The sequence below is a fragment of the Plutella xylostella genome, chromosome 9 (assembly GCF_932276165.1).
Source record: "Plutella xylostella chromosome 9, ilPluXylo3.1, whole genome shotgun sequence".
In the NCBI taxonomy this organism is placed as follows: Eukaryota; Metazoa; Arthropoda; class Insecta; order Lepidoptera; family Plutellidae; genus Plutella; species Plutella xylostella.
In genome coordinates this window covers 11,257,031-11,279,686 of record NC_063989.1, presented here as the reverse complement: position 1 = coordinate 11,279,686, position 22,656 = coordinate 11,257,031, and the positions used below count along the sequence as shown (strand labels likewise).

General features: G+C 40.3%; 2 protein-coding genes across 2 annotated transcripts; both read left to right on the top strand.

Moving 5' to 3' along the window:
- Nucleotides 1-334: 334 nt before the first annotated feature.
- On the top strand, nt 335-12,267 carry LOC105386829 (calcitonin receptor). Its single transcript, XM_048623083.1, has 11 exons — nt 335-739; nt 1,201-1,320; nt 6,451-6,522; nt 7,249-7,380; nt 7,736-7,922; nt 8,269-8,391; nt 8,865-9,124; nt 9,566-9,773; nt 10,136-10,346; nt 10,729-10,909; nt 11,370-12,267. The coding sequence occupies exons 1-11, from the start codon at nt 668-670 to the stop codon at nt 11,982-11,984; spliced, it is 2,181 nt and encodes a 726-aa protein (XP_048479040.1). The 5' UTR covers nt 335-667; the 3' UTR covers nt 11,985-12,267.
- Nucleotides 12,268-12,652: 385 nt separating this feature from the next.
- Nucleotides 12,653-22,500, top strand: LOC105396395 (reelin domain-containing protein 1). Its single transcript, XM_038120906.2, has 3 exons — nt 12,653-12,869; nt 14,723-14,930; nt 22,383-22,500. The coding sequence occupies exons 1-3, from the start codon at nt 12,674-12,676 to the stop codon at nt 22,471-22,473; spliced, it is 495 nt and encodes a 164-aa protein (XP_037976834.2). The 5' UTR covers nt 12,653-12,673; the 3' UTR covers nt 22,474-22,500.
- Nucleotides 22,501-22,656: the final 156 nt, after the last annotated feature.

Here is a 22,656-nt window from a genome sequence, read left to right as displayed (position 1 = left end):
GCAAAATTTTATACAATAGGGCTGGGAATAAGATAAGAAGTATACCTATCGACCAACCCAGCAAATTGAATGGTAGTGACAAAAGACCGTACTAGCTATAGACGACCTATAAGTATAATAACTACTATATATATACTTACTTAGTAGGATTGATTGAAGTTTGCTTTTGTTTCATGAGAAATACCTATACAAAATGTCTCTAACTAACTACTTCTTTTTTATCTAAAAACGTGGCCTAGACTTCCACGTCAACACTCATGTTGTTGGTATAAAAATCATTCTCAAAATTTTGAGGTGTACATCCCTTGAGGTGATATCAGACGGCTCTCCCCTCTTTCAGGTCGTGGAATGCAAATGTATTGTTTAGCTCCACACCTTCAATAATAATTCGGCTCGAAATCTTCGAGATAACAATAGATGGTCGTGGATAATTAGTAAACACCAATTGTTGGTCAGTGCGGGCGCGCAGGCTCAGTGGAAAATAACAAATTGGGTGCACAAAATTAATCTTGGACGTACTTTCGTGATTCATGCTCAGGTGGAAAGCTGGTGAAATGTGCCCTTGTGTGGAACTGTCCTCAATGCAGGATTGTGACGGATCAAGGCATTGAGTTGGTAGTTCTAGTGTTGTGTTCTAGACGCCCTCCATCGGTCAGTGACGGTCGTGATGATGCCATCAGTGAAGGTGGTGGTATGGGGGCTGGTCTGCTGCTGTCTATTATCCCAGTTTGGACTGTTTGTAAGTATTAGATACACATGAGTGTTGTGTGTAATGTAAGTGATTCATGTGGAATGTTAAACATGTCCTTTGTTTACAAAACGAAGGTAACTAGTATTATACTTAAGTATCTGAATTTTCTAGATGTCTATTGTCTAGGTACATACTGTACCTAATTTATTCATTTGTATTAGTTAAAGTCGTCTTTTTAATCAACAATCTTTGCAACTTTTTATGAAATCACGGTGGAAAGATAAAGATATAAGTACTTAAGAACATAATTATTGTGATTGATGACTACCTTGTAGGTATATATCGTGGCATCACTAGTATATACATATACTACATAATGTTATGTTATAGGATATCGCGTTCGCGGTACTTTAGTATGTAGGTATGTATCCGTAAAACTGGCTATTCCTCCTCACCGTGGTGAGGACTTCACCACCGTGATAAACCCTGCTATACTGTCTGTTCTCCAGGTATCAGGATACGAGGACTCGCTGGCGACAGCGCGCGACAACACGGCGGTGTGGCGACAGCGGCGGCGCGGCGGCGGCAGGGCGCCCGCCTGCCAGCGACAACCCTCGTACGTGTGCGAGGTACGACATGACGAGGGTATGATGGTTGAGGGGACAAGGGTACAAGTGGAGCTAAGTATCTTAATCATCAGCTCGTATAGGTATATTTAACTAATCGTTTACGGCACAATACTTATCCTCGGTCTTATTCATCTGTCAAAGGTCGTTGGTACAGCGTGACGGTGGTCTTCCCTATAGCTAAATTTTCCCGGTCGTGGTCATGAGCATGCATGCCATAATTATTATCATCATGAACCAATATGCCATGCACTGCTGGATTTAAGTACCTAGTTACAAATGTGCATATGTGCTACTAAGCTATGATAAATTTGTTATGTAGTGCGACTCCTTACCCACATGCGCCACAGTCAAACCATATTAACATTTGGTTTTGTGGGATGTATGTAATAGCATTTAATTTTTCCGTGTTTATTGGATATTTCTACGAAAAAAAGTGATCAACCAGTTTATAAAGTGCCAAAACCCTATGGATTTTTGTTAGCAGAAGAAAATATTGCGAATCGAGGTCGAAAAACCAAAAAATAGTGAAGTGACCGTTACAACTTGAAGGCGATGAAAACTGACTTCCGTGCCAAAGAATTTGTGCGCATCGTCAATTGAAAGGGTTAGTCAACATACATACATATTCAAACTTCATGAAAATAAGAAAAAATACTATTTATCTACAACTTTGTCTTTATAACCTACAAAATTACTCAACTACGTATAATAAACAAAACCCAAAAGTCCAAATAACGCCACCTAGCGAGAAATAGCCAAACTAAATCAGGTGAGCAATATTGATCTTTCGAACTTATTGAAGACGTATCACTACGCTACTACTTGCTTCTTCTACTCAACGCTAGAGGTCACTTATACACTAAAAAAAAAAAAAAAATATGGAAGAAATTATGAAAATGCTTTCAAAAATACAAGAAGACCTAAAAATACAAAAACAAGAAATGAAAAATATGGAGGAAAATATAAAACAGTCAATTAGTCAAAAATTAGATGAAAAATTTACTGCTGTAGAAGAAAAAACCTACTTCCTGGAGAAAAAAATTGTAGAGCAAGAATCAACTATAGAGCAAATGGATAGACAAATGAGACGAAAAAATCTAATCTTTTTTGGGCTCAAAGAGACAGAACGTAGCTACGAGGAACTTCAGAACATGGTACTAGAGGTCATAAACTCTACTATGAAGATTAATTGTAATGTTTCTGAAATTGAAGCTGTGCGACGTCTTGGAAAAAGAAGCGACAAGATAAGACCAGTCATACTGACACTCACAACTTTGGGCAAAAAAATCGAGCTTTTGAAGAATAAAAAACAACTAGATAACTCACAGATATACATCAAACAAGATTTCACGAAAAAAGTATTACAAGAGCGCCAAGAACTAAAAAATGAATTGAACCGCCAAATAGAGCTGGGAAACAGAGCTGCTATACGCCATGGAAAAATAATAACTCTACCAAACAAAGAGAGAGATGCTCAAACACTAAATGAAACTCAAAACCGAAAGAAAAGGAACTTACCTGAATCACCAGAGAAAGTAGAGAGCTCGGATACAGAAACAGAAAGAAAAAAGGAACAGAACAAAAATAACAATCAGCCTAAGAAGAAAAACAAAGTTGACATTAAAACATTCCTAACAACCAATCAACCTACTGAACATTAGCAACCATCGGCCTCCTCCCTATATATAAATAATCGCACAAAAATAAATAATACGAATCTATCATTAAACAAAAAATCTCCCAATCAAAACACATCATGTCTCCCGGTACGGCTGGTCCCCGTGGGAGAGTCAGACCAACACCCTCCATCGATCGAAAACTCGATACTATATATAAGTACATACAATGTCAAATCAATACTTGGAACCGGACGTCAAGAACAGCTACAGCATTCGCTGAAAGAAATTAAATGGGATATAATAGGGCTTTCGGAGATACTAAAAGAAGGAACCGAAATTCTGGAATATGAAAACTATATATTTTTATACACAGGTATTAAAAGTGGTAGAAATGGAGTCGGATTCATGGTTAAAAAAGAACTGAAAAGTAACATAATAAATTTTAAAACAATTTCTGACCGAATCGCAAGATTGGATGTGTGTATTGGCGAAAGCTCATTGAGTATTATTCAAACATATGCTCCAACCGGAAAAGCAAAAATAGAGGAAGTAGAGCAATTTTACTCCGAAATTCAATGTGCTCTAGAAAATGCACATCAAGACTGCATTCTTATGGGAGACTTCAATTCCAAAATAGGCCAGAGCACAAGTCAAGATAGAGCGGCAATGGGGCCATGGGGCTATGGAGAAAGAAATGACCGCGGAAAAATTCTGATAGACTTCTGCCTTCAAAATGAGCTATACATCATGAACAGTTACTTCAAGAAAAACCCTAAAAAGAAATGAACATGGAGATCTCCGGATGGAAAAACATTTAACGAAATAGACTTCATAATGGTCAAGAAAAATAGAATACATAGCATACAAAACATAGAGGTTCTCAACCTAAACTATCCATCAGACCACAGAATGGTACGAGCGTCCCTGAACCTACCCAACATGCATAAAAAACTCAAATCACGGAAAGAATTCAAACAGAAAAACGCTGCATTTACACCGATAGAGAAAGAGTCACTTAAAAATATTTTCACCAAAATTTATAATACTAACACCACTCTTACAATGCATAATCCACCATCAATTCAAGAAAGTTATAGAAATATTATTAACACAGTCAAAAGCAGTGTAAATATGCTCCCACAAGAAAAAAACACAAATAAATTAGACTACATTATTTCTGAAAATGTAAAAAAACTAATATATGAAAGAAATAAATTAAAAGAAAAGCCAGATAAAACACCAGAGGAAAAAAAGCGTCTCAAGAATCTTTACAATAGAGCAAGAAAATGTATTAAGAAGAATAAAGATAATTATAAATTAGATATCATTAAAGAAGAATTAGAAACCAGAAGGTCAGTAAAAAGGGGTAACAAACGCCTAAATGAAAATAAAAAATGGGTACCTGCACTCAGGAACAACGCAGGCCAAGTCTCTACAAACAGAATGGACATAATCAATGTTGCCACGAACTTCTACAAAGAACTGTATGATTCACACGATACTCAAAACTTGGAGATAAAGGAAAATGACATAAGCAATGTAGAGAGTGTTCCATACTTCATAGAGAGTGAAATAAGTCAAGCAATTCTAACACTGAAAACCGAAAAAAGTCCAGGTCAAGACGGGGTGACAAATGATGTAATTAAAGCAATGGCAGAGCCGTTAACTCCCATACTAACTGATCTATTCAATGAAATTCTTAAATACCAAAAAATACCAGAAGAATGGGAAATCTCTGTTATAACACTGCTCTACAAAAAGGGAGATCCATTAAATATGAATAACTATAGACCGATAAGTCTCTTGCAAGCAGTATATAAAATATTCACTAAAGCCCTCTTAACGAGACTGAAAACAAGATTGGAATACGCCCAACCGAGAGAACAAGCTGGGTTTAGAAAGGGATACTCTACTTTAGATCATATATTCACCGTCAGCCAAATTATTGAAAAGTATAATGAATACAAAAAAGATCTCTACATTGCATTCATAGATTATACGAAAGCATTTGACTCTATATCCCACAATGCTCTCTGGAACGCTTTAAAAGAACAAGGAATCCACGACACCTATTTGAATGTATTAAAAGAAATTTACAGTAAGAGTAAGGCGTGTGTAAAATTGGAGAGAAAAGGCGAAACCTTTAATGTGAAGCGTGGAGTAAAACAGGGAGACCCCGTTTCCCCTAACCTATTTACAGCCTTACTCGAATATATATTTAGAAAGCTAGACTGGACAGAGCGAGGTTTAAATATCAACGGTGAGTACCTGCACCATCTTCGCTTTGCAGACGATATCGTTATTCTCAGTGAAAATGCCGAAGATCTCTCATACATGCTCCAATCTCTAGATCACGAAAGCAGAAAGTGTGGTCTACATATGAATCCTGAGAAGACATGTATTATGACAAACAGTGAAGTAACCCCAATTCTTATTCAATCAAAAATCATTGATTATGTAGATGAATATGTGTACTTGGGACAAAACATATCGTTTGGGGATAAAATGGCAGAAATAGAAAGAAGAATAAAGAAAGCCTGGAGTGCATACTGGTCAATGAAGGATATATTTAAATCTAACATTGATATAAAATTGAAAAAGATAGCAATGGACACAATAGTGACACCGACTTTACTCTACGGTTGCCAAACATGGCCGATATCAAATGAAGTTATACACAAAATGCAGATCTTTCAAAGAAGCGCAGAAAGAATGCTTGGTCTGACTTTAAGAAACAAAGTAAGAAATACAATAATTAGAAATACAACAAATATTATTGACGCTGCCAAATTAGTGTGCCAACTAAAATGGAGATGGGCGGGCCACCTAGCCAGAACAACCGACGGGCGCTGGAGTGAGAAGATGCTACACTGGTACCCGCGCGAGGCGCGCCGCCCCCCCGGCCGGCCGCGCCGTCGCTGGCGGGACGACCTCGTGAGCGCCGCCGGCATCAACTGGACGCAGCTCGCCGCCGACAGAGACCAGTGGCGATCGATGGAGGAGGCCTATGCCCAATACTGGGCTACCCATTAACTTAAACTAAATATAATTCTTAATAAAAAAATGTATATTAAATTAATTACAGGAATGCATATAAATATAATAATGAGCTTATTTAATAAAATAATTGCATGTACATAATAAATCTAAAAATATATTATTCTATTCTATTCTATACACTATTATATATTGCACTATTATATTAATGTATAATAATGTTAAATGAAATGAATGTTATACTAAGTAAGTAAATGAAATACCTATATTAATTAACTATAATTAACTTAAGTTGAATTATAATTTTAATAATTAGATTCATAATTTTTTTTGCATGATGTAAATGAATTGATAATTTAATATTTAGTTAGAAACACAACTGTATACGAAAGAAATTTTGGGAAATAAAAGGCTTCTTATCTTATCTTATCTATGTAATAGCATAAGTTGTTTTCTTTGAATAAAGATTTATTCTATTCTTTTCTATTCTAACAACGTTTTGTTCTTTCCTCAGGAACCACCCAACACGATACCGGCGTCCAGTGGAAAATACTGTGATTTTCGCAACGATCTGCACCCCGAGCAGGTACTTATAAAATATAATAAGCATAAGATTTTACTTAGCTAAAACTATATATAATTGGGTTCTTACGATCACCTCGCAGTCATAATTTACTGCTGGGCATTCGGCATAGGTAGGTACTTAGACGTCCCTCCAGCTATAATCCTCCAAAATTTAAACTCAATAGATAATAGTTTTGATAGTCCTCTTCTCGATCGTGCCGGCTTACTACTTGTTGGTCGAGAACGTTGGTAAGTTGGCCGATTATGTCTCCACTTTCGCGCCAGCTTTTATTCTTCTCCGTAAACTAAACGGGCTCTTTATGAATGGGGAATAGTTTAATTGGGGATATTATTCAGTTGCTATCAGAATAGATGATATCGAGTTTAACAGATCATGTTGACGACCGAATGGCGTAGTGGTTAGTGACCCTGATTGCTATGCCAAAGGTTCCGGAATCGATCCCCGGCTGGGGATTATAATATACTAGCTGTGCCCGCGAGCTTCGCTTCGCCTTAAAAAGTTTTCCCGTAGGAATTCCGCGATAAAAAGTAGGTAGTCTATGTTATTTCTCAGGGTCTAGCTAGACCATCTGTATACAAAATTTCATTCAAATCCGTTCAGTAGTTTTGCCGTGAAAGAGTAACAGACAGACAGACACAGTTAGTTACTTTCGCAATTTATAATATTAGTTAGGAGTTAGGATTAGGATTATTTCGTAATATTATATTATTCCGTTTTTTCTCGCAGGTGTACCGCTGGGTGGCGGGGCGCGGCTGCCTGCGGTTCACTCCGGACCAGCTGTTCGTCGGCGGGCGGATCCCCTTCGACCTGCGCATCGGATGCTTCTACGGAGAACACTTCGCGCCTTGCTTGGAGCTTGTAAGTGCTTCGTCACGTCACAATCTCAACAGAAATTAGATCCATTTAGGTAACTAGGATCCATTTCCTACCTAACTAACAAAGAAACATGAGCGGTCCGCTTGCGATTTTACTTTTGCATCACCGTGCTTAAACGAGACACCTCTGACCTTCATTGCCTGCAGTTGATATAGGTACCTAGGTAGAGTTTTCTTTTCCCGCGAATCTATTCAGTGCAAATGGATAACTAGATAAAATTGGTACGCGTCACCTCTGACTACCTATCGTTTCAGGGATTGTGATCATCTTTTTTATGCTATATACCTATACAATACATGACTTCAGCCAATCAAAACCAACTCTCTCACCTCCCCAGGAGAAAGAAGACGGCAAATGCGGCTGCTACCCCTACGACCCTCGCCTGGAGCAGGTCACCCAGGCGGTACGCGCGGCGCTGTTGCCCTCAGTCCGGGGGCGCTGGGAGCAGTGCGTGTATGAAGCCGAGGCTTGCTGCGACCAGTACATGAATAAGGACATGCTGCCGGCTTTTGTTTTGGGGAGAGGTTGGTATGGAATGAGTGAGGGAAAGCTTCGAAGCGTGGAACTTTGTCGATGACCTTTAAGAGGTTGCATGTGTTGACCTCTGGAGAGGCCTAAGTCTAACAGTACCTAACTACTTAAGTGATTGTTGGTTGAAGGTTTATTATGATTTTTCTTACGACTTTCTATCTCCGAAAATATCTTCTGTTGGGTCAATAATCAATAATCATCTTCTTTCATAATGATGAGGATAAATAATAACCTCCTAACACCTGGCAGTTCAGCCATCATGGTTACTGACATATTGTAAAGACAGACGATTCCTAAGACTGTAGAAAAGTTAAAACAAGCCATATTCTCATGTTCCAGAATCAGGCACATGCCGCGGCACGTGGGACGGCTGGTCGTGCTGGGCGAAGGCCGAGGCGGGCTCCGTGGTCGCCCAGGTCTGTCCTGACTTCGCCTACTCCAACAGCGGCCCGTCTTGCGAACGTGAGTCTCATTGATAGGAATAGGTACTTGTATTGTGGCGCTTAGCTGACAGGTTTATCAACAAGGAAGTCGGTTCTACAAAATAAGACGGAAACTTGCGGCCGTATTGAGATCAAGAACTTTACCTAAGTATATATACTTTTGCGGTCACGGTAAACATAGACAGTTTAATATGACTTTGGTGATACTTAATAGGTCATTCCAGCTACAACAGAGGTGAGAAAACAACAAATAACATTCCATCGTCATTGATGGCATTTACGAACATGCCCAGTTAACGATAAGTAGTTACTTAGGTTGTTGCAGCACCCCAGAGGTGCAGAGGGTCTCCACTAACGTCCGCCACTTCCGCCTATCTTCGACTGTACTTTTGGCCTCGCTCCAGCTTAGTCCACTAGTAGAGGTGCTTAGGTAGATCCATGTTAAACGAACACAAATAACTTACCATTATAATATATACTCTCCACCCCCAGACTACAGCAGCAAGCAATGCAACCCCAACGGCACGTGGAGCGAGCAGACCGACTATTCCACCTGCAGCGTGGCCCCCCGACTGCTGCGCCGGTACCGCTTCCACATCGCCCTCCTCTCCGCCTCCATCGCCGCCTGCGTACCAGCCGTCCTGGTGTTTGTCGTCTACCGTCGCCTGAGGGTCACTAGGGTCGCTCTGCACAGGAACCTGTTGATTGCGATCATTGTGAGGAATGTCGCGGTTATTGTCAGTCGGACTGAGGTTGGTGTTTGGTTTTTTGTGGTGGATGTTTGGGTTTATAAACTCCGCTGTGCGCAAAATGAGTTCAATAATTGACATGCTGAATGGTATCTAGATAGGATTGAAGCATTCCTGCTACGTAGACTGAAACTCCACAGACCGCTTCTATGTACGGAGTAAGGGGCAGATAAACCTGACCCCCTCAGAAGCATTGTTAGTATGAGAGGGGGGTCAGGTTTCTTTGCACTTGACCGTACATATAATCATACCTACATACATAGCATAGCTGGCATAACTGCCATCAGGTACCTATTACCTCTATAAAAATACGATATTGACGAGGTATGCCTGTAGAAGTCAATAGTGCTGCTATCCTCCTTAATCCTAATACTTGACGGCGACATACCGTTTTCCTATCTGCATCGCCTCTCGCCCTCTAACCATCCTCCACACTCTCCACAGATCTACATAGACGAGCTATCATCCAGCACCACATCATCAGTGCTGTCAGCCAACGGCGTGGGGTGTCGGATACTCGCGGCCCTGGAGCGGGCGTCTGTCAACGCGGTGTTCGTATGTATGCTGATAGAAGGAGTGTACCTGCACAGGCTGATTGTGGCCGTGTTCAAGAAGAAGATCAGCGAACGGTTGTTGTACGGGGTTGGGGCAGGTTGGTTGCATACTTTTTGTATAATAAGCGGCTGTTGATGTTGAATGGGTGCACCTTCGACCATGGGTGCACTGATAGCTAGATACATACTTATCCATGAATTTCTTGGATATGCTTCGACCAAAAGTAAGTATAAGTACTTACCTAAATAATCACAGATCTTGCCTTTCATTTTGTAACGCATAAGAAGATATAATTATCTTCTATAAGTTCTAAGAAGGTATAGTAAGTATTTTTGTCCTTATATGACTTCTCATCTTCTAGTATCAGTAGCTTCCGTTCTCTTCTCCTCACATTCTTTTCATTCCTCTTTCCAAACAACCTTGTTTACAGTAATTTTACCTTTCATTTCCGTCTTCCAGTAATAACAATAGTCCCAGTAATCATCTGGGCGGCACTAATGGCTATCTACAACGACCATTCGTGCTGGGTGGTGTACTCGGTGGCCAACATCCAGTGGGTGCTGGACGCCCCCCGTATCGCCATCCTGTTAGTCAACACGCTGCTGTTCCTGGATATACTGCGCGCGCTGCTCACGGCTAAGATACGGAATGCGGAGAGCACTAATCAACTGTGAGTATTTGAAAAGTTACGAGATGTGTTTTTGTTTTCTGTCACCCTAGGTAGGGTGAGAAAGTACGTTTACAGAGTGTTGAGGCGTTCCTTGAGAAAGGACTACTATACATGTACCTATCTGACTCTTATTTTGAGGGTCTGCATACTTATATGTATAAGCTGTGTCGCTTGCTACTCACCTCTGCCTAACTACTCTTTCGGGCATGGCTTTTTTTCAGTCGTTACAATATAAGTAGTTACCTCTATTGCCGATTTCGGTTATGTTACATACCGACTCCAATATATTCTATTCACAGGCAATCCAGGTAACCCAGAGGTAGCCAGAGACAGGCATTCATTCTATTCCTAACCCATTTACAACCACTAATCTCCCCCGCAGAAACACAACAAAAGCGACCCTCTTCCTGATGCCACTGTTCGGCACGCAGTTCCTGCTGACCGCGTTCCGACCGCAGACCGCGTCGTGCGTTCTCGAGCAGGCGTACTACTACTGCACGTACTCGCTGGAGAGCCTGCAGGGCGCCGTGGTGGCGCTGCTCTACTGTTATGCTAATAAGGAGGTAACTTTAGCCTATAAAAACTAGTAGGTACTACTCGTATGTAAGGTTTGTCCAGTCAAATAAGTAAGTTTTCAGATGGTTTTCAGTCACTGATAGACCAGGTATGCTGGGTAGGTAAGTAGGTAAAGTATTTAAAAGAAAAAAATATATGTTACTCGACTCGAGGAGACTCAACAAGAAAGTCATTGGTCATACCTTAATCATAGACTAATACACAGCGCCTGGCAATGACATAACAGCAAAGTAACAAGGGTACGACTAGATCTTTGAGTAACTGAAATTCAAGGTGAAGATTACTAATTAATAGAATTAGGTCTTCCCTGAGGTTTGCCTCTTGTCTGAAGGTCAAGAGTCAGTTCAGTGGTCAGTTCTTTGCATCATATCTTAACCACCAACATAAGGCACCCCATTTAGCAAACTAAACAGTGAACCAATCTTAAATCACCTTAATTTCTTACAGGTACACAACCTAGTAAAAGCAACCTACAAGAAGACCGAAGAGTCAGTTGTCTCCATCGTGAACCGGGACGGCAACTACCGGCGAGCCACCAAGGCTGCCTTCAGCTCCTCAGCACACTCCAGCGACAAGGAACTCTACCCTCGAGACAACCCTGCACTGCACACGGCAGAAATCATCTCTATCAACCCTTCAGAACGATTCGCAGAAATACTAGAACCGGTTTACGAGACTGTCGTCCCTTGTGTCAATGAAGGGTATGACTCGCTGGATCGAATGGAAGTGGAACTGGATCCACGGAAATTGAAGAACTATGATACGTCGAGTGGATCGTTTGAGGTGCAAGATTGGGTGGGGGATATATCTGCTCGGTCAAGCTCTTGTGATGGTTCTTTAGACTACAACGGTTTGGACGACAAATGCGGTCACGGTGATGCAGAGTTGGATCGTTTTAGTGATGCGTGTGAAAGGAATCCCAGGGTTTCAACTGATAGTATGATGTTTGATGAGATCATGCAGATTGTGGAGTTTGGTGAGTCCAGTGGTGTCTTGTTGGACCCTAGCTTGCTGTCGCCTAATAGGAAAACTGAAGATAAAATTGTATTTCTTGATAACTGATTAGAGATCACGCACCTGCCTAACATTGGATGACAGTTTATTGGGACTTTCGTTCCATCCTTGCGAATTTGTACAGATTGGAGTATACGTATAGATTATTCGTATCGTAGAGGTAACTAGCTACAGTGGCTTCGACGAAAATGCGTCATCTGATGATTGAATTTGAGGTGACTTCCATACACAAGACTATTGTGTTCTATGACTGTGAAGGCTTCCAATACATACCTGACAAACTACAACACAATTTATTAATTCCTTACTTGGTACTACTTAATGTAATAACTTTTTGATACTAATAAATAAAGCTCTAATGAAACCGTAGCCTCATTTAAAATGTCCTTCATTAATTACCAATAAGATAAATCAAAGCAGACACGCATGAATCAATCGATAAAATTTAGTTAAGTTCTACCTATCTACCTTCAACTGCACACTGTTTGCGCAAGAGCAGGCGGCGCGGGCGCACCCAAACAATCTCATGTGAGCATTTAATTGATCTGTCGAGATCTAGATCGCTGCGAGCGGTCACCTCGCCCCGTACTTACAAAAGTGAGTGCAAAAGCTGCGCGGGCGACAGTCGCGCGCTACACCGAAACCGATAACCGTTTCCAAATTCAAACCTGTTAAAAAAGTGATCACCGTCCACCGACCTCTTTAGTCTTAACCTTTTTACTGATCCTCGGAACAAGATGTTAGGCGCTTTGCTCTTATTGTCTATGGTGTGCTCGGCGCTGTGTTTCCCGGATGGGGCGCCCATAGACGCGTGCGTGAAGATGCGAGCCAACCAGCCCAACCACGGCCAACACCGGTCGCAGCCGCCGCACACCTCGCCTTATAGGGTCACTGCTTCAGCGTCGACGTACGCGCCTAATGATCTCATTACTAGTAAGTACTTAACTATTATAAAATTAGTTTTAATAAATAAATGATAATCAGGTCATTTAATCTCCTGTATGTAAAGCTCCTCCATGCCATGCAGCACCAGAACACTATAGTTAAAAGGTCCTATAAAGGTCCTCGGTCGTCCTACATCCAGCCTCTACCGGCAACCCGACGATGTCAGTCTATAGTAGACAGTAGACCGGATTCCACACTTAATTTGTACTATGTACGAGTACGTACCTATGCCAGTAAACCTAAAGAAATTCTTAAGAACATCTAAATCACATCCCTTATCTAAGAAGCCCTCTGTGGTTAGCGTTCCTAAAGTATGCCTGCTTATTCAGATTGGTACCGGTGGTTATAATGATGTGTAATTGGCAAAGTACCTACCCACCTATGTGCCCGCGAGTTCGCGAAATTCATTGATAAAATCTTCAATGCCACTTGCGCAAAAGCGTGTGACTTTTTAAGCATATTAAGTTCTAGAGGCACCAACTTTTATACATACATACCTGCACTTAGATACTTATTACTTTATTACGGAGGTCACACACATGTTATTGTACCAAATCAGTAGGTAGGTAGGTACCTATAGTAACTAAACCTATACCCAAGTGCAAAAACACGGTAAACCCCGTCGTTCCCTGAGGACCTACTTGTAGACCTACATACTAGTATCGTAATACCTACAAGGTCCTACATGGTCTACGTAGGTGTATATATATAGGTGGTAAGAATAAATAACCTTAATATTCGCAAAATTCAAGTATAAATTAGTATTTTTTACTTATAAATTCATGTTAATTTCATATCGTTTTGGAAACCCTAGACCAGCTATACTCATCCTGCGGCCCGCGGGCCGCGTGCGGCCCGCCAGGCCTTTATCAGTGGCCCGCGTGCCATGAGAGATAATAGGGAATATACGTGTGTTTTTTATATTATATTCGATAGTTTACATCGCTTTATAATAGTTAAAAAAAACAAAAAAATATTGCTTGTGGCCCGCGAAACCATGACTTAAATGTTTTTGTGGCCCGCGAAAAAAAAAAGGTTGAGTACCAGGGCCCTAGACTCTAGAGCATAATATACACCAATAGCTAGGCCTAGGTCCAATTAATGCAAGTTACGGACATACTTGTCATCATACTACATAGTCGTCGTAGTCTGATTATGAAAGCTCATACGAGTACATTGTTTATTACGAAACTTATTGTATTGTAAGTCAAACCAGTTGGACCGGTTAATTGATACAAGTAGTACACAAAATAATTAGGTACTTAAGTAGTTACCTACCTGCTATTAGTATTGTAATACCTATGTTTTAAATAATTCATCAGAAAACTATAAACTTATAAGCACCCCTCGAAGACTACCTTGGTCTTTCCACGTTGGATGCGGGTGGTCGAGGTCGAGCGTTTTGCCGCTTCTCGATCGCGAGTCACTAATGGGTAGATGGACATGAAGAAGGCTGTTCACCTATTTCTGCGGTGCAGATAATCAGTGTGCGAATCATAAATATTGTCGACTCAAGTCGATAGCGTAATCGATAGCAATTTGTATAACATCTTGATCAGCAACATGGGTCGAGCAACTTAAATACGTACTTAAGTAAAGCGCATAATACGAACTCCAGTGGTTTGGCCTATTGAAATTACTATCGTTAGTTATCGAGACATCGATGTTGATATTATTATGATATCCAGCGCCGGATATCCCGTGTCGCACTGATACCGCTAAATACCCTTAACATCTGTCAACACAACAGTTTTACTGCAAAACATAACCTTTATTTATAAGTACTTTGGTAGGTACTTACCTAATCCATGATCTTTAACCACCACCCTTCCTCATTCCAGTAACAATCGAAGGCTCGGAACCCTTCAAAGGCTTCTTCCTGCAAGCCCGCTCGGCCGAGACCCAGGAATGGCTGGGCTCGTGGGAGGCGGCGCCGCACACCACGGTACATCCCGAGTGCGCCGCCGTCACGCACGCTGATCCAAGAGACAAGGCGCGGGCCACGCTGCTGTGGCGGGCCCCGGGTGGTCATGGACGGGTTTACTTCACGTGAGTTGCTGTTTTAACTGTTGGGTGGATTTCAACAAGTCCTAAAAAATCTTCATTTCCGTGGACATTTTTATCTTAAGGTTTTTTATATTGGAAAAACGCTTTTATTGAAGTTTTTGTTAATGTTAGTGTTCTTACTAAATGGGTAGCAGATAAGTTAAAAACTTAACGAGATACGGATGATTAAAAATTTCGTGCCACGGCGATGAAACATGCGTTCACGGCAATGAAAAAAGCGTCCACGGCAATGAAACAAAGGCCCACGGCAATGAAACAAACTTCCACGGCAATGAAAGAACTGTATACAATGGAAATGAAAGAATCAATCCACTGCAATTTTTAAAAAAGACTGTGATTGAAACGCAAACTTAGACAGGCATGCATGGCAGAAATATTTGGATAGATATATAGTTATTAGATATTTATTTAGTGCATGTACTGTTTAAGTAGTATATATTTTTATGTATATACTTGCACCACAACTACCTCACAATCATTATAGACTCACTCACTTCCATCCAAAGGTTGTCTGGTAGAGATTGCTATAAGCAATAAGGCCGCCTCTTTGTACTGTTTTATTTTTAAGTTTTGTTTTTTTTTTGTAATTTTTTGTTCTTGGTGCAAATAAAGTGTATTGTATTCTATTGTATTGTATTGTAGATATTGGAACGAAAGAAAGAACGACAGTATGTATAAAAAAATAAGAATATACTATGGAATTCTCTAAGTAGCATTGTGGGGTCCGTATTGCGACGTATAAAACAAAATATTTCATTTCACACTAATAACGTTCACAACATATAATAAACCTTACCTATAACATCTATATTTTTATAAGGTATAATACCCAATATGTATACTGTTCATTTTATGTAAAATTCATGAAATATTCTATAATATGACACATATCAAGCGTCCGTAGTCGAGCGGGCCTCAGTGATCGTAACTGATCGCTGAGGTTAAGCAACAACTGACACGGTCAACCATTGGATGGGTGACCAATTTCAAGTGGTGCTTTTCTGGACGCTTCCGTGCTTCGGACGGCACGTTAAGCCATGGGTCCCGGTTGCTGCTTCGGCAGCAGTCGTTAAGCCTAGTCAGAGGCCTTCGGGCGGCTTGAAAACACCTGAGAGTCGGGTTGCCCACTTACCCGACAACTCTCTCAGCACAAGCTTGCTTGTGTTGGGGTCCACCAACCCACACTTGGCCAGCGTGGTGGACTGGGCCTAAACCCTTCCTTCATTGGAAGGAGACCCGTGCCCCAGCAGTGGGGACGTAATGGGTCGTGATGATGATGATGACATATATTCTCTGTGCTGAATTACACAACACCGGCAAAACACCTAGCACCAAAATATAAACATAGGCGTGTGCGGTTAGGTGCACATGTTGGTCAGCTAAGCGTCTCCCTACATAGCGCCAATAATAATAACGCAGTCAAAACTCCTTGCACCAAAACCTAAACATAGAGCGTCTCCCCATGTAGCACTGCTTCGCTTTTGCTGAACATGTGCACTTAACCGCTCCTCCTCGCTTTTCTCGTCATCGCACCTATATTTAGGTTGTGGTGCTAGAGGTTTTGATGGTGTTGTGTAATTTAATACACATTATGTGATATGATAGAATATTTTATGAACTTTATGCTAAATCATAGTATATTTTAATTGGTATAATAATATGAAATGTACATGTTGTCATCATCAGCCTATAATCATCCAATGCTGGACATAGGCCTCTCCCAAGGAGCGCCACAACACTCGGTCCTCGGTCTTCCGAATCCAGCCACTACCGGCTACCTGCCTATACTTGCATATTTTGACAGCTATGTTGGTAACCTTAGTCCTCTGACGTATAACTTCTTTTCTGATACCATCCATTAGAGAAACCCCAAGCATAGCTCTCTCCATAGCACGCTGAGTGACTTTAAATCGGTGGACCAGTCCCACCATCAGTGTCCAGGCCTCTGCACCGGGTTCCCCTCATCTTGCCTAATCTTTATTATCCTAAACTCATTTCGCATAACTCGTAATGTCTAAACTTTTTTGGTAGAATCATCACTTTGCCAAGACTTATGTGGCATAAGACTAGTTTCGTCTAAAACTCTTTTGCCACAAACTTGAAACATCTAAGTCTCGTTTGCTCAAATTGTTCGTATTGGTATAATCTTGTTTCTCCTAATATTATCTTAATAAATACTATATTCAGTATGTTTTAAATGTACAAATTGTGGTATTTTTCTCCTACATCCCGAAAATCACGATATTGAATGATCAAAATATCGAAAGTGAATGACCATTATAATTATTACAATCGCCATTAAACCCCATGGGATCGAAACCTAAAGGTAGGTGCGACGACGAGCAAAGCGAGGAGGAGCATGTTAGGTGCACATGTTCGTCGAAAGCAAAGCGGAGCGCAGCGGAGCGCAGCGAAGCGTTACCCACATAGCGGAAAATTAAATAACTAATGCAAGGCACCAGTTTGCGCTATGTAGGGAGACGCTTCGTCAAAGTTAAAGCCAAATGAATATTAGTAGTTTTTATAAGCTATGCCATAGTATTGTTAGGCTATTTGAGATTTGACCATACCGTTATTAGGCTAAATAAGATTATGCGAAATAAATTTTTACTAAACGAGATTTATGCCATACAATTTTCGGCGAAACGAGACTTTGACCAAACGTTACTATGCAATACGAGATTAGGCAAATAAATCTTAGGCCAAAAAAGGTAGAACCAACTTTTGTCTTGCCCAAGTTCATACGGAGGCCTACACGTTGCAAGCAGCATTAAGGCCACTTAGCATCCAGATGAGTTCCTGCAGAGATGTATGTTCTATTATATTCTATTCTACTATCTGTGGGAGGTGTAAGTACCTGCACCTGGCTCTCTCGAATGGGACCTTTGTGCAATGTGCATATCCCCAAGGTCTAAGCTGCTGCCTTTCTAAGCTTGGACCATTTCCCACCACGCTGGTCCACAGCGAGTTGGTGGGTTCACATATTATCTAGATGTGCTAAATCTATAGGTAGATATGCAGGGTTCTTCACGATGTTTTCCTTCACCGTAAGAGCGATGGTATACATTGTATTTAAATTCAAAGGAACACATTGGTACATGCAGGGCCGGAATTAGCACCCGCATTATTGGAGTGGGAAGCGGGCGCTTACCCGACTGAGCTACCACCGGTCTTATTTATACATAACGTTCATTATAATTATGTTGTGATTGTTATTTTTTTTTATATAAAAAAAAAAAAGATACTCACCCGTTTTAACGCACTGCAAAAAGAGGTAATTTGACTAGTTCTGTAGGTAATGACAGTGATCGGTATTACCTGTATTACAGGTAAAAGATATGTTACTTTGCCTAATCATACATACCACGGCGATGAAAACATAAGTCACGGAAATGAATAACCTGGCCACGGAAATGAATAACATAACCACGGCAATGAATACAAATTATTTTACAAGACATGGCAATGAAATTTTTTTCATTGCCGTGGCTTTTTTTTCATTGCCATAGCAAATATTGGCCACGGAAGCCACGGAAATGAAAGCATGGCGATGAAAATCAAGGCATTAAATATAAATAACTAAAAAAGTATTAAGTATTCGAAGAAATAAACACTTTATAAGGTAAATATTTTCAAAAAGCTTTCTTTTGAATGCTTACTCTAGAAGACAAACTTAATTTTATAGAAGTTATATCTATCCACGGCAATGAAAGAAAAAATGTCCAGTCCCCAAAATTTTTACTGATTTTCACTATAGCGCAAAAACGCGGGCACCGATGTACCTCCTTCCACGTCGAGCAGTTAGGCGACACTTGTAAGAAACGATTAGCGCACTGAGGGGGGCACCCAAGTTCATAGGTAAAACAATAGCCTTGATCATGTTTAGGACACGGCAATGAACAGAAGTTCTGGGACACATGAATTTTCACTTACCGTTTGTTATATTCTTTATATATTTCAATAAATGTATTCCGTGACAATACTTTAACTATTAATGTATCAAATGAAACTAAGTTTAACTATCAATACTCAATATATTTTCCTCAATGAAGAATAATACAAAACGTGGTAACGTGGGGACAGACACGGCAATGAAAGATTTGGGGGTTTAATATATTTTTTTTAAATATCCATTAATCCTATTAATAAAATATTTAGTGCTACACATAGATAACTATTTCACTTTACCGGAAAAAAATATTAGAAAATTATAACTTGGTTTTTTAGTACCGATTTCATTGATGCCACGCAATTTTTGGCCGCGGGAAATTCACCCTGTTGCTATAATAATCTTACAGCTGAAAAGGCGTTCGTCATATCGTCGTGAAAGGGTTAGTTACAGAGGAATAAAGCAGCGGCCGCTACACATGTTCGTTATCGACGACGACGACGTAGGCAAACATTCTATATCGCGGTTCGTAATAAATACGGTATTTACTTACACGTGAGTTAACTACTGTTGAATTTCATAGCTTACAGAACTAACATGACTGAATTTTCGGTACGCTCGCTGATATCGACAGCTAATCAACGGAATCGGATTGTGTTCTAATCTCATACGTTCCGGCTAGGACAGGGCATATACACACATCGTGTAAACGAATGTAGCAATAGGACGTTGAAGTTTCATTATTATATTATATTATTTTATAATATTATTGGGGAGCAAACAGAGGCAAACACATAAAAGTAATGAGATTTCTAAAAATTAAATAAAATTATCTAGGTGAATTTACTAAAGCTGCCTATGAAGCTGACTGCATGTATATTTGTATACCTAACTAGGTACTATCGTTCACAATAAGTAATATACTTATACATACAGGATCAAGCGACCGAACCCACGTGTCTCTAAAGATATCCTTTCACTGCACAAGTACCTACAACCGGCCCATGTGGTGTCGCAATTACAGTCGACACGAGAGCTTGTATGACCTTACGTATTGGGGCTTTTGCTCCAGGAGGGTCACTCTATACTGACAAAATTGAACGAGAACTGTCGTGCAATCGGCACGTTTAATACTACGAGATAGAGACGTGGCTTGCGCTGCAGTGCTCCGAAACTTAGTTTTACGTCATATAGAGTGACCCCTCAGACAAGTTGGATTAACGTTCGATATTAGGATAATAAAGTTTCTATGTATGAACAATGTGTGTATATGTCTGCCTTGACCCGTGCGGATACGGGCGTAAATTATAATCGTAATTTTATGCACATTACAGGGATTTATGAATGTAGTTGCTCTTGGTTCCGAAAAACATGGTGACTCACTGGGGCAATTAATCTTAGAACTCGCAAGACAAAAATCCTAGTTACTAGTTAGAACCACAGACATAAACTTGAATAACGGTACCGTAATTCTAGTAAAAGCAAACAAACAGCCTACATAACTAATTTGTAGTAAATTTATGACAAAAAAATCGAGTACTTAATAAAATAACACAAAGTAAGTAGGTAAGTGCCTATTTCAACTTTGAGATAAAAATAGGTAGGTAAGTACTATTATTACTTTGTTTGGGCAGCGGGCAGCTGCCCGCCAGGCTACATCACCTGGCCTGGTCGGAGGATCCTCTCTTTGCATGGGGATGCGCTACCGACCTCCAGCATCTCCATTGAAACTTCTTTGGTGACGTCACGTGACTTTTTACGGGGGGGGGTCAGTGCCTTAATGGCTGAACTTTTAGTAGAAGGTAGCGCCATCTCTTTATATTACTCTTATTACCAAAAAAGATGTAAGATGGCGTTATGAACAAGACCCTAGAACAATAACAAGATACATAGATAATTAGTATATTTGAATGTTAACATTGTCATGATCTATGGCTATTATGAAGAAATTGCGTGTCAGTGTCAGTGTCAGTTCTGTCAGTTGTCTTACAATGTCTCGCAAACTCGCAAATAACATTTTTGTAATAAAAGCCTATATTCTCGGTATATCGTTATTTATAAATTTTATATACTTACCTACAAATAAAAATAAACATGATTTGTCAAGAAAAAGCATCTTTATCCGCAAAAAGTGTTTTTATGAAATTCTTGCGACCTGACAGATTCCATATGGATCCAGGTTCCATGTGGTTCCACGGGAACCGAGCTGAAATGGCGGCACTGGCAAAGAGCGATCGACATCTTCATATCCGCTGAAGATTAAAATACTATGTGTACCAAACTGATAAATGTCGTCAAAGATTTGTCTCACGAGGATAAATGATGCACTATTATCTTGGACGAAATGACTTTATCACCACAAGTGCATTATGATGCCGCTAGAGATCAAATTGAAAGGATTTGCTTCTCTTGGGAAACATAAACTAGCAAAACATGAATTGGTTTTCATGGTGAAAGGAAAAAAAAGGAATACACACACCCACTCGCATATTATTTTACAAGGGACATAAACAAAACTGAACTGAAACATTCTTATATGCGAGGTAATAAAGAATTATATAATAATTTGTTTTTTATTTATTGTTGCATAGAGGTAGGTACATAAATAGATTGAACTTACATTTAGCTAATAAATGTAATAACTGTTGTGTAGTGTGACTACGTTAAGGGTGCTTTTCCACCAGAGATGTGCTATGCTACGATGCTATGGATGCGTTTGATATCCACCAATCATATTTATTGGTGCACATAGCTTAGCACTGGTGGAAACGGATTCAACTAAGATATGTTTTTTGTATGGAATGATGCGTGCTATGGATGTGTGCTATGGATGCGTGCTATGGATATGTGCTATGGACCATCGCGAGTGGTGTAGCTATGTATGTGCGTCGTTTCCCTACTATCGATACATAGCATAGCTCGAGATGCGCATCTTTCTCGCACAGCTACTTTGCGGCGGCGCATCTTCGTAGCGCATCTTCCTCGCACAGCTACCTAGCGTAGTATTGGTGGAAACGGTCACATATTTTCGTAGCGTAGATATCACATCTTCGCAGCATAGCTGCATAGCACATCTCTGGTGGAAAAGCACCCTAAGGCAAATATTTCTTATATCTTTATAGATTGAAGTTAATAGCCGGATCCCCGCCAGACGATCCAATGCGATCCGATCGCGCGATCCAAGGAATCTTACATCTAAACTTCTTGGATCAGGCGATCGGATCGCATTGGATCGTTTGGTGGTGATCCGGCTATTAACTTGTGATAACAATATCTATATATACAGGGTGTCCCAACAGGGCACCCTGTATATATGTACAATGAGGCTGAAAAATATAAAGAGATGGTGCTGTTCAGTATGACGTATAGAGTATGACAAAAAACTCCTCGAGAGTGCACTCTTTTCACAATTGTTTATTTTTTCTCTATGCTTTTTACTATGTCGTAGAGCAAAATTTGTTAAAAGTGACCCCTTTTCGTATTTCATTCATCCCCTTCCACTTTTGCAACACCCTGTATACTTATTTCCTCTCATCTATCCACAGAGGCACAGTGCTGAAGAACTACGGCACATTCTGGGGCGACCTGGTGGCGGACTCGGCCGACGACCCCCGGCAGCTGCAGATACTCGGCTAGACTGAATTGGATTTAAGTTACGTTATAAATAGAGTCTGTTTTAGTTTTTTGGTGCAGTAGAATGCGATATACCTATTACCCAATAAGAAACCAAGTTGAGAATGGCAGATGAAGTCATGCTGCTTCCCCTTATTCGTAGGTCTGTCAATACTTCCTCCTACTCCCCTTTGGCCGCCATTATTA